The 13,502-nt window shown below is 36.4% G+C and overlaps 1 protein-coding gene across 17 annotated transcripts in view; it reads right to left on the bottom strand.

Moving 5' to 3' along the window:
• The window catches only part of BLNK (B cell linker), a 101,253-nt gene that overhangs the window by 22,009 nt on the left and 65,742 nt on the right, over positions 1 to 13,502 (bottom strand). For 11 of the 17 annotated variants that reach the window (XM_065068380.1, XM_065068385.1, XM_065068382.1 and 8 more), the window contains 5 exons: positions 10,359 to 10,424; positions 4,615 to 4,671; positions 2,518 to 2,567; positions 1,544 to 1,584; positions 512 to 668 (listed from right to left, as the gene is read on the bottom strand). In XM_065068380.1, the coding sequence (XP_064924452.1) occupies positions 512 to 668; positions 1,544 to 1,584; positions 2,518 to 2,567; positions 4,615 to 4,671; positions 10,359 to 10,424 (371 nt within the window). The remainder of the gene's footprint in view (positions 1 to 511; positions 669 to 1,543; positions 1,585 to 2,517; positions 2,568 to 4,614; positions 4,672 to 10,358; positions 10,425 to 13,502) is intronic. The other 6 variants (XM_065068383.1, XM_065068392.1, XM_013368503.3 and 3 more) reach the window with 1 other exon arrangement.

Genomic DNA, 13,502 nt, shown 5'->3' with positions numbered 1-13,502 from the left:
AGGCTGGACTGATGTAAAAAAAAAAATCTTGATCCTGTCCTGTTTTTCAGGATATTTAATCTCCCCAGTACCAATCTTGAAGGGTAATAGGGACTGAATATTTGGGCTGCTTTGTCCTCTCTTTTACTGCTTTTGGAATAATGATTTGAGATACAGAAAAGATTAAGATGGGACCTGTCTAATCTTATGTGTTTAATCATCAGTACAAATTCCTGCATCAAATACACAGCTGAATCTGCAGCCAAGTTAGTGATAACTCCCACACATTTGCTTAGATTTTGTAGTTAGTAGATGTCTATCAAAGTCTGTAGGATGCATTATATTAAAATTCTAAACATTGCTAACAATACTAACCTGTTTCATGCTGTAGTAACAAACCATATCTCTGAAAACTGAAGACCCAATTGTCAGAATTAAAAGCAACACTTGAGGTTAGTCCATTTGAGGCCTTTTCTCTTTTGGTACTGATAAGCAATTATCAAGCTGAAATAGACAACTAGTCCATAACTACCTGCATATTCACCCCTAGAAAGAGGGAATGCAGAGGGAATCTTCTTTTTCTCCTGCTCGCTTGGAGGCGGCTCATAGCTGTCATCAGGGTTCTCTTCACTGGGGACCACATACATCTCAGAGTCAGAGTGGTCATCCGGATTTTCATAATCACTGTCCTAGAAAGACAGAACTTCCCACTTCTCATCTTATAACGTATTTATGGCTTCATAACTGTATGACACAAATATCCTTGCACAAGTACAATTAACTAAATTACAAGGATGCATACTTGACAGGACATGTTACACTCCCTTTCAGTGCTCCCTCTCCAAACAGACACTCCCACCCGCCTCCCCCCTCGTCTCCTCCCAGGAGGTTCCTGCTCCCTGCTCCTTGGTGTCTTAGAGGAGTCTTAACACCAGGAGTTCAGTCTTCAAATTATGGACCAACAGCTTGTTTCCCTTCATGGGACAGTTCCTTCCTAGTTCCAACGGTGACTCCTGATGTGTCCTGTCACTTCCTCTCCATTTCCTATTAAAAGGGTTCTTGGGAGCTCATTCCAGAAGGGAACTAGTCACTTCAGGCTGATGGTTGCACATTATGGCAATTACTTCACAGAGCTGATGACCGTGACTTGCTTCATTCTAAGGTTCTCCAAAATCTTATCAGAAATTTTTCATTTTTAGGAAGAAGTGGCTTTCCCCTCCTCACCCCTTCCACTCCAAAACAGAAGGTCTTAACTGGTTTCTGAAGTTACTATTCACTTTGAGAACTCCCTCAAACTGATGCCATGGGCTTACCCAACCAAAAAGCTTAGCATCCATGGCTACCACTGGCAGTGCTTGAGTGTACTTTGAAGTTCAATGTGAAAAAAACTAAGATAGCTAAAAATCAGTGGCTATTTACAAATAATGCTGAGGTAACAAGAAAACATTTCAGAAGTATTAAAGCTCAACTACAATAGATGAATCAAAAATAAACTTTTATTATCATTGCTTGTGCTGAACTTGTTGCCACAGTAACCTCCCACTACCCCAAAATATGTACTTACAAAATCATCTGACCATTGTTCCTCTTCATTGTCTGCATGTTCTAAACCAAACATTAGAGTTAATTAAGGAGATGGAATAGCAAACATAGATGTTTATCTTAAGTACCAATTGAAAAGAAGAATCTATCATATTCAGTTTAAAAAGAGTGGTCAACATTTCCTAAACAGTTCAGAGCAATACATCTGTTTTGGACTGAATAGTAAATTAAATGCCTGCTTGCTTGTTTTTCTAAATTGTTTCAGAGATGTTGGAAAAGCATTAGAAAATGGCAAACTGTACACGGTTTGAACAGCAGAGCATGTACTTTACCCAGAGTGTTCTACTAATGAATCTAATTTTTAAGAAGGACTAACAATTTCTACATAACAGATCTGTTGCTGACCTCTGCACTTTGTACTTTCTTGCTTCCAGGACAGCACACTAATTGCAAGTGTTTACATTTAACATGGAACAATTATCTGATATCTTCCAAACTCTGTCCTCTTCAGTTTTCATATCACTTTTTCTTTAATGAGATAGTTGTTAACTTGTAAAAATGAGCATGAACTAGTTTGTGGGCAGTGCTGTATGATAAACAAACATAGTTGTACCTGTAAGATAATTCATGACATCATCGTTTTCACATTAATAGTATTAAGAATCTGCATCTGATTATCCATTTGTTCATTTTTTTCCCTATTTACTTACACATTCTAATTTCTAGCAGAGAGGACTGAATGTGAATTGTCCTCTATTTTCAGAGCATCCTACATGCAGGACCCTGGTAAATACTGATTTTGAAAGAGTAGCTACTTGCTATTCTTTCTTCACACCAGGACAACTTGCCATGTTTTGCTCTCAGTTCAGAGATATGAGCTACCTTCAGAGCTACATTGAAAACAAATGAGGAAAAGAATAGCTGAAATATTGTTAAGTGTATGGGTATCAAATATACACAGATATGCAGTTTAAATTTACATTAATACAGCCTTACCTGAAGCATAATCCCTTTGTGGTAGACTGGGCGGAGGTTTTTTTTTCAGTCTGTAAAGAATAATTATTACATTTATGATCTAATAAGTAACTTTCACTAGAAGAGCGCATTAGCCAGACATATTAAAAAAAGGTCAAAAGATACTGCAGCTGAAGAAATACAGATTACCATCACAGATGCTTAGCAAATAGCTGCAGAAGAATGCTTTGAAAAGCTAGAAACAAATAAGAAATTAGAATCTAATCTAATTATGTTTGCTACTAACACATTTTGAAAGAACAGCTTCCTTGCCTACCCACACTCTCCTTCCTTTCCAATGAAGAAACAGAAAACATAGGAGTCAGAGATGAATGCATGTCTATCTGCAGATGAAAATCTGTTCAGGCTCACAGAGACTTTGCTGAACTTTGGCATAAGAAATTAGTGCAGGGCTCTCCAGTTGTATTTCTATAACTATCATTTTGCATGCATTTTATTTTCTGATTACTGTTTAAATGCATACCAGACCTCTCATGGCCAGATTCTGTTTTCATTTACTATTATTTTATGTTGTTACAGACCTGTTTTGGTAAACATTGTTAGAATGGTATTTGTAATACAAAGTGAATCAGAAGATAACTTGTAGAGATACTGAAAGGATCTTTCTGGCTATACATATACATGTTTATGTATATGCGTATATATATATTTAGCAAACAGGAATATACATATGTAATAAATGTGTATATACATACTCTTGCTCATGCATATGTATATTCCTGTTTGCTAAATCGCAGCTGTCCAGAGAAGACACTGATTTACAGTCAGTCGATAGGTCAGTTATTCTGTTACTCAAAAAAAAAAAAAAAAAAAAAAAAGAGAGAGAAGAATTTGGATTTAAAGTAAAAAAGAATGGTGCATGTGTGACAGAGGTCAGACTGATGTGTCTGAAGAGGAAAACACACCTTTGCTTTTTGTAGCAATTAACACAATTTGCATTAAAATGAATCCTCCAAGTGACTCATGAATATTGTCTGACAGCTCCCCTGTAGCACTGATGGAACCTCTCACCACAGACCTGAACCTTTATCCACTGAATTGATGGCTTCACTCATTCTTCAATGAGGTTCTGACAAATTCATTTGCAAAAATAAGCAAATTATTTCAAAAAAAATAGTCTGCAAAGAATTTAAAAGGTTTTACTGTGATCTCTGAGCAACAGTGATGTCTACAAATTTTGCTTTATCACATGAATTTGACACTCAATATTTAGGTCCTGAGTGTGCTGCTACAGTGTTGTTCAGCCACCAGTGCAGCTCTAGGTGGTGGCATGTTGGCACTAACACATCCATTTACAAACCTTTCCCATCTGTTTTGACAAATGCTTTGGCTACTTTTGAGTTGAATTCATGGAATTCTGTTGTTCAGGTAGTCACCAGAAAAAAAATGCACATGCATGAATCAATGAATAAATTGTGCGGGCATTGCTAAAGCTCAAAAAAAAACCAACCAAAAAACCAAACCCAGTCTAGGTACATTATTTTTGAAGTGTTTACCTGCTTTGTTCATCACTAACACCACTAATGATGGATAGCTGCCCCCTCCAAATCTTTAATTTCATGCAGCACAACGTAACAGTGTACAAACAGTAAATTAAAAAGCATTCTCAACAGCCCTGCTGTTGTCTTCTGGCCAGGTTAGCACAGGCATGTTAGAAAGAAAAACCACCAGGGCCACTGCCAGGGCAGATCTCGGGTCTTAGGGAAGGCAGACAAAAAAATTAATAATAATAATAATAATAAAATTATATATATAAATGTACTTTGCAACAGGTCTGTTGTGAGTTGTTTGGAGATGATGGAGACTTGGAAAAGAGCGGGACTCAAACACAGCAAGAGGCTGTGTGTGTCACAGCGTAAGGGATGTGGCTTAAGCCACATTATACATTTCTAAGGTGCTAAGGAGAAGACTTTAACACTTTGTCCCAGGCCCCATAAATCCTGGCAGCGGCCCTGACAGAAAATAGAAATATGTTATAATGAAAGCATACGAAGCACAGAACAGAGGTCTGTGTCTAAGCAGCCTATCATGCCATTGTGCAGCTCTGAAATAGCATACCGATCCCAAGTATCTTTCCCAGTTTTGCAAATTAAGGCCACTTGTTCATTTTGGAACCTGAGTATCAATAGAAGAAAAGAAATAATGTTTCTGTCACAGAGCTGAAACAGTTCACTGTCACATCTATATTTGCTAGAATCTCAAAATATGTTATTTATTCTAAAATTCAAATCCATAAAAAAAAATAATAATTCTTGCTGTACTGGTATGATTTACTGAGTGCCAGAAATGAAATTCAGGCTCTTTTGAAGCCAAGTAGAGCTTTGCTTAGTAAGAACCAGAACTTCACCCAATGTGCAAGCCACAACACAAGCTCAAAAGACATAACACCTATGTCAAGGATTGGTTACCTAGCTATTTCAGATTCTGACATAATTATCCACATAGATGCTTGCAGAGTGATAATTGACTCCATACCGTTACCCTGAAGATAATGAGAACTGACTGAAAGAATCAAATGCCATCCAACTGAGCATACATATTTCAGTAGAAGACAGAATTATTTCCTAACATATCTTTTAACAGTTATATAAAATTATAGCAAATGCAATTTTCAAGTAAAATATTCTAGTTGTACTCTGCTTTGGACTTAAGTTACAGTTGAAGTATCTGTGTTAGCTGTGATAGAACTCAAATAATTCAAGTTTCCATTTACTTTAATGGGACTAGAGATTTTCTGAAATTTAATAAAAAATAAGTAATTTTATGGAGACTTTGAAATATCCCCAGGAAATTTCAGTTCTAAAGGACTCAATAAAAGCCAAGTACATTTTTGGGAGTATGTTTACAGATTTTAAAAGCGACATAACACATCTTACTATATACATTTTAGCTTCAACAAATAACCAGGTATCATTTGAGACATTTAATATAATGGGGTCTAGATGCTGCTCAGAGAAGAACAGAATGCAATGTAAAGAAATTTACAGTAACTTTTAGGAGACTAAACTATTTCATTTTAAAAACCAATATATTCTGAGATTTCCCCTCTATAGCATGCTGAGGTTGATCTAACAAAGCATTCAGGCATGTGCTTAACTTTTCTCATGTAAGGAATCCTGTAGGAATTGCAAATACTAATCACGCGCTTCAAGTTCATAGCACAGTTTTGTGTTTTCTTGCACTGAATGGATAATTTTAAAATAAACAGCAGCAGAGGTCTGGGTTTTCTGCTCTAGCAATATGTGTTTTTACAGGCCACACCCAGAAAAGTAAGTGTACATACATAATAGTAGCTCTTTACGTGTAGCACTTAATTCTAGTACAGATGCATTTCCTCACTAATATTTCCGATTAGTCTCCCAGCATTTAAGATGTGCTTAAAAACTCTTTGTTTTCAATAGTCCTTCACTTTCTCTGTTGTTAATTCTGTAGAGAGTCCACTTCCTCCTTAGGAACAATTTTAACTTAATAGGTTTTACAAAAATTATATTGACATCTTTACTGAGTTGAATATTTATAGTACGTATTAGTCCTAAGTGCATTAGATCATCATACTTGTGATTAAAAGATAAATTAATTTAACTTTGCTGAACACTTTTTCAGCAGTCCAAACAGGTGCAATCCAGCTGACAGGGAAACTTCTCCTGAGCTGTATTCTCATGATCTAGTGGAATAGTTTGCTATAGCTTTGGAACTATCTGGCAATAGTACAGAAAATTAAACTGAAACTTCTTTTTTTTAAGTGTTATTACTACTCTTTTGCACATTTTCTTTATAATGTGCTGTGGTAGTGAAATGGCACACCGTTGTGATTTCTTAATCTTCACTTTGAAGTATCCTTATATTAATAAAAATCCTGGCACTCAAAACATTCTATTCAGCTACATGTTGAAATTAATGTTTTTTTAGAATACAGTTAAAATTAGGTATTATACTTTTCTATGGTTTCTCTTCTTAAGTGTGGTAAAGCTTGATTTTAGTACTTTTCTCTTGTCGTTTAACCCATAAAATACTGCTTCTCCCTCTGCCAAAGGTTTTATTATGGATATCATCTAGTTGCAGCTATGCAGGTTGAAGAGACATTTAGTGACACAACTCAATTTTTCTGCCTGAGGTTATTGCATGAGTGAAAAATGGTATAGGAAAATGGACCAGACAAATCTGAAGTAAAAACGTAACCAACTAAAAAGCTGGGTAAAGCAGGTGAGATGAAGATGCATTTTCTTCCAGTTTTTCAGGTCATGAGGCAAATGCCATTTCAAGAAATGCACACATTTGGATTGCGTGCAGTTAGACAAATAACTACAAGTACTTGATTTCTAATGACTTTGCAAAGGAAGTTTTGATAGGATGTGATATTGCAACAAGGCAAGTAACCTGAACTTCTAGTTTCTTAGTCAACGCAGTAGGTCAGCACATACCAAAACTTTAGGGTGAAATACTGACTTTGCTGTATAGGCAGTATGAGTTTTAGCACCAACTTCAATGGAGCCAAGATTCCACTGAACAAACGCAGGGGCTCAAAGCTTATGATTTACAGGTAAGTGCTCTGTCTTTACAGTGCATTTCAAGCATAGGCAGCCATCCTGGAGAGTGAAACCTATGTTTTGTTTCTTACCTGTTCTGTATTGCCAAGTATACGAATAGAAAAACAATGCCCCCAGTCTCATTGTTTATACAACCTTGGCTTCACCTATTGCTTCTTCACCTGAGTACATAATCCTGTTTGACATCATGATCTGCACAGCAGCTGGGAGGCTCCAGTATTGTAAACAGCTTTGCATGTGATTAAGGGCAGCAGGTGAATGGTAGCTTGCAGTGGGCAACGTTTTTACTGTCAGAAAATTTTGAGTCAGGATGGGGAATAAACAGGAATTTTTAAGCAATGAAGAAACCATCTGTAGTTCTATTTTTCTTGTTATCACCACTGTTCAGGCTGCTTTCTGCAGACCTTTAAGACACACATGGATGGTAGATGAACCCCTCCCCACCTGCACCCTGCAAATGCACTAGACTGGAGTACAAGACACTTGGTGCAAGAACGTTTCTTACTTTTCTGCATAATCCAGAGCAAATCCAGATTAGGTCAAATGTATTTCATAAGTATTTGATCATTCTTTCTATTTCAGTAGTAGACGCCTACAGTATCTATGTGTGACGTGACAGCTGTAGGTTTGGGATAAGCAAGTAGACTATTTGACTTCTCTAAAATTATTTATACTTACAACAGATTTCAATTTGAGCCAAAACAATGTGGTTTTTTTCAAGCATATAGACAAATTCCAAATACGTGCTACCTAAACCCAATTTTGATACAATTTTTCCTGCTTCAGTCATGTTTAGATCCTTGACAGTTAATAAGATAATCCTGTAACTGAAATAAAGGGAATGATCAACTGGATAACTGCATGTTTTTAGAAAAAGCATCTAGAAAAGTAAAACAAAGAGCCCCCAAATGGCACATTCAGATGAATACAGCCAGTTCTAATTCTGCAAAGCCTGGCATCTCTTCTACATACCCTTATCGGTGTTGTCAACTCACACATTATTGCAAGTTTCATAACGTGCTGGGTTCAAAATTTGAGTTCTGAAGTCATGTGCAAATATGAGAATTTCTTCTTATTATTTTTTTTCTTTTTAAATAAGAGCAAATTTCTGATCTTCATAATTGCAGAAAAGATTAGTATGACTCAGATGAACCATAGGAGTATCAGAAAGATTTTTTTGTGTGTGCTTTTAATCTCAATTTCTATTCTTATAACTGGGAGAGGTGAAATGTGAGCTTTGTGCTGCAGTCATATATTAAGAGAGTTTTTATAAGCCTGCTCTTTCTTGTGGATTTTTTTTTAATCTTGAGAGAATCAAAGAATTGCAGAATTATAGCAGCAATCTCATATCTGACATTTAATGATGGCACCTCTGACCTTCCCAGCTTCAGCTACATTTAGTTCTTGTTATTTTTCCATTGTCCTTCCCCTTTTACTCTCACGGAAGGACACACAGCCAGAGCAGTACTGATTAACAGCAGAATTCACATCCAGCAACTGTGGGAGCCAATTTGTTGCCTCAAATTATAAATTTGAGATGCATCTATTGTTTCTGCCATCTGTTCTCCTCTCTGAGGCATTTGAACAGGACCCACTGCAACATGATTAACATTTACTACATTTAAACTACTAATTTGAAGTGGGAAGCCACTCTTTCTTAAAAAAAGCATTGCCACCCCCGGCAATGTCTCTCACCCCCTCCCTCCCCTCCAAAAACCCACCAGCCTAGAAGCTCTTCCCTGTGAGCAGATGTGAGGTGAAACTACGAGTTTTTTTGTAGACAGATCACTGAACACAGTGGTCTATTTACATACACACTGTGTTAAAAACAAACATGCTATGAATAAAGATCCAAGTAGCTGAAAGAGGGTCATCGTAAGGCATAAAGTTTGCTTTGTGCATGTGTGGAAATAAGTATGTATACCACGTGACTGTGATTTACTCGGAATTGCAACAGTGCTGGAGTGAAAGAGGATGAGTAAAGTAAGAAAGTGATCTCAAGAATCTGTCTGATATATCAGGTGCTACCATCAGAGCCTGCTCAGGGTTTGTGGACAGCAACACCCCTGTGACAAGGAGGCCCCAGCAGAGGGGCTGCAGCCTCAGGTTCCTGCTCCTGCCAGGGGAACAGGTGAGCCGGGCGGCTGCGGCTCCCAGCAGTGCACTCCCCTCCTCTGCCAGGGGCAGCAGCTGCCCCACAGACACCAGTCCCGCAGGAGCAGCCTGGCTTTGCAGAGCCCTTGCACAGCCAAACCAGGCAGAGCCCCACTGCTTCTCCCACAAGCTTACCAATCACTTTGTGTGAACCTAGAAGTAGCTCTTGTTAAAACCATGCTTTTTCTTTTCCTTGAACTGAGCTGTCATGGTCACCATTTAAGAACAATTTTAAACCGTGTTCATATGTGCCTTTTATGCACAAGAGATGTATTTCTAGAATTTAATATGGTTGTCCTGGAAACATTGCAGATACTGTGTACTAATTAAATTTTTAAAGTACTTAGTACTTTTGTTGTCAATGACCCATATCAAGAAAGACAGCTGGATGAGAAAAATCACATCCAAATGGGAGTTCAATGCAAATGAGCTATTGCATTAAGAAAAAGAAAAAGTGTGCTAAATAGCTAATTGGTTTAAATAGATGTTTGCCTGGAAACAGTGAACAGTGTAGTCATTTGACAAGGATGCAGAATTACTGGAATTTCTATGTATAAATACACATGCATATTTTATGACACTCTTATGCACATGACATCAATATGCATGCTGTTTAGCACTTCTTACTGGAATATGGATGTTAGGTAATGCTGGGTTTTGATTTATGGGACTGAAACACAGGAGGACTTAGCATTTTTATGAGAATTCTAACTATGATGTCTGACCAGTTGGTTCAAGGTGGATCTCAAAACTTAATTGCAACAGGTAGTCTAAACAGTGGCCTGAGGAGAAAGGCAACACACCTAAACAGCAAGTGATGGTCATTCCCAAAGAATATGTAAGAAAAATGCATTTTAGTCAAATACTGTTTTTCAGGGCTACAAACACAACCTCCCATTGAAGGCCAGTTCTGTAACTACTTTGTGGTATTCTGAATACTGATGACATTTCTGTAAGTCACAGTCTGGACTGAAGCTTTTACATACACTGAAGTACATCCCTTTAGAATAACATGTTCCCTCCACTAAAGTACTATACATTATGCTAGCAGAGCTTCCCCAAATTGATAAAAATAGGATTGGCATTTCAAACTTAACTTACTTTTTGAATTTGTTTATTATCCCACTTTCATTTTTCTTGATGTCATGCACCATCTTTTGAAGCTTCCTGTAAGATATTAAACAAACACGGCATTAAATTTCCATGTGGTTGAACACTCATTTATATAAGAAAAATAGAGGAAATGCATTTCCGGTAAAATTAGTATATGTTCAATAGGTAATTTAGTTGCTAAATGATTTGTGTATGAAGTTTCTCTCCCTTTTTAACCAAGCTCTTTGGCATGATTTCTGTTTTCCTTCTCCTTAATACAATTAAGTGCAGCTTAAACAATTGATTTAAAAGTAAGTTCATCAGGAAGGAACATCATTGCTTAAATTGATAGTTTAGAATATTTCAATGTTAGCATTTTGTTCAGAACTGACTTTACAACACTCCACAGCTATAACGAAAATGGCCTCTGATATCTGACATTAAACACATCATTTCATCTGTTGACAGTTTACCTCATTCCAATAGTGTTTGCAGTTATAATAGGAGGGGGAAAATTATACATTCCCAGGCCACCTGAGAAACCATTGGAGTATCTGTGACTCTGAGCTGTAACAACCTGTGGTCTCAGCACTCCCATTACATGGACTGATCTGGAATCACAGATTGTTTTATTCATCACCTGCACTGACCTCATTAAAATTTCACTTGTAATCAAGGCAATATAAGTTGAATATCTCATTTTTCACTCAGCAAGTATCATTTGGAGTCCCACCTCATTTCCCATTTACCACACAACAAAAATCAAGTGAATGTCAGGAACACAGATAAAACTTTCTGCAAAAGGTTGATTTTATAATGAAACCTGTTGGAAGTCTGATCAGACTAGAAACTTCTGTAGAATGCATATTTATTTTTAGTTTCTTCACATAGTGTATGTTCTTCCTGTTCACTTCAACTAAGTATCTTTTATTAGACTTGACCTGAAGATTTTATCACAATCAGTAAAAAAAAGCAATGATTTTTTTTTTTTTTTAAAAGGGCTTAAAAAAAATGTTGTCTTCCATTCTTCATTATAAGCTGTCTGTGTCATTCCACATTTTAGATTTGCCTGCCTTATCACTGATGCAAACTCAGGCTACCAAAAGACTCTTGGAAGCTTTGCTTACAAAGAAGTACAAACAAAGTATTTTCTCCCTTTTTTAAAAAACTTTTTTTAAACTTGAAACCTTATTATACAGAAGGTTGAATAACATATAGAGCTCCACTAAAAAGAAACTGTCTTCCATCTTCATCATTAGTAATTACAGCTGTCTCTTAAAAATTAAAATAACTTTTTCAAAAGGAGTTGGAATCAGATGAGAATTAGCTGAACAAACCCCAGGAAATTAACTGCACTAACATAATACAATTGTCTGCAGTCCGTGGTTCAGGTTGAGCAGATGTGTAACCACCCAAGGCATCAGGTAGCAGTCGAGAATTAGGCTTATGCTGAAAGGGACCTTCCTACTTCTGCTCCCTATTTCAGAGCAATTGTGGTAGTAACAATTAATCCCACTTTATAAGACTTGCTTAAAAAGAACAGTTACATAACTGAGTATTTGTAAGTTTTTGGAATCATGAAGTAAATAATGAAGCTTAATTTTAGTCTTAATAATGTTTATTAACATAAAAAAAAAATCTGATCCTTTCATTACGTCAGCTGGAATTGAAGGATATTCCACATTTTCACCATCATTGTAATACAATAGCATGGAATATTTTGCAGTCTAGGTCATTGGTCGGACACTTAAAAAGCATTCCTAGAGCCTAAATATTTGCCCAATTTTACTTAAAAACAACCAACCCCCCAAAAAACCCCAAACACCTCTATCTATTATTTTTAGGTTCTCAACTCAGAAAAAAAATAAAAAACCCATGAGAATAACTGACAAATAATTCACAAGCACATCTTCAACTTTTGCTCAAAACACATACTATTAATTTACAGCAAAAGCATAGTGTTACCTGCTGATATAAAAAAATGTGTTACTTATAGGTGTGAGAAACAATTGCACAGCAAAATGTTTCAAGTTTTCCTGCAACAACGTGCTACATCTACAAGAATAGTTTAGATAATTATCTAAACTAACCAGATACATTAAGTCTGCAATCTCAGCTGAAGATCTTGGAAGAACTTCTGCTTTTCTCTGAGCTTTTTTTTTTTTCTTTTTCCTAATATATTAAGCTTCTGGTTACACTCGAAACATCACAAATAGCCATCTTCTGCAGTTACGGTTTCTGTCTTGTGCCCCAGCTGGTACCTGGCATTGCTTATAAATTAAGAATAATGGGGAATGAAAAGAATGAGAGGAGGTTTAAATGGTTTAGTTCTAGTTTGTGAAGAATGGTTGTTTGCAAGTGTTTGTGCCCTTGCCAGCCTTTAATTAGAAATGCATTTAAGGATCAGTTATTTTTCTTCCTATATTTATTTTTTGTTAGAGATAGGACCCAAACAACAACAACAAGTGTAGATTTAGATCCGAGTATCAGTTATTGCTCACTTCTGACATTAACGTATCTTTACACTAGCAAAATTATGGCTTTATTTTGAAAAACAAGGTGTTTTATTTTTCACATGACTTATTTTATATTGTCACTTTGATCTCTAAAAAAAAAAAAAAAAACCCACCCCAAAATTTGTAACTACAAGTACCCAAAACAGTTTGCTTTTCATTTGTTCGTGAATGGGTGTTCCCATGGTTCCAGTGCACATGGGTGTTCCATGTGCACTGAATAAGGCTATAGTTTTAATGAGCATTTTAATACATATTTCCATTTTTTTTTAAAGTTGCATTAGAGATAATTGCATGTGCTGCTACTGGTGTGATCAGATATTTTTCCCATGCAGATGGACTGAAAGCAAAACTGAAAGCATTTTTGCATAATCAAATTTTCTAAAAACATATCTTTCTTATTCCTCATTCTTTTTCTGGAGAGTGTCTAATATGTATTTGTATGATTTTTTTCAGATCTCAAAAGTTATGTAGCTCTTGTAGGAGTTGCTGGAATAGTTATTAATAGTTTGTTGCCTCTGGACAACTCAATTTGTATCAAGGCCATGAGAATAAGCAGATAACCAGTGGACTGTATAATGATAAGTGTAGGTAGTCGTCAACATGGATGAACTTGAGTTCAAGTGGAATCTCCTTTGAC

Source organism: Columba livia, chromosome 6 (assembly GCF_036013475.1).
Source record: "Columba livia isolate bColLiv1 breed racing homer chromosome 6, bColLiv1.pat.W.v2, whole genome shotgun sequence".
Lineage (NCBI taxonomy): Eukaryota > Metazoa > Chordata > Aves > Columbiformes > Columbidae > Columba > Columba livia.
The sequence above is the reverse complement of the archived record's forward strand: the minus strand, read 5'-3'. Positions and strand labels throughout refer to the sequence as shown.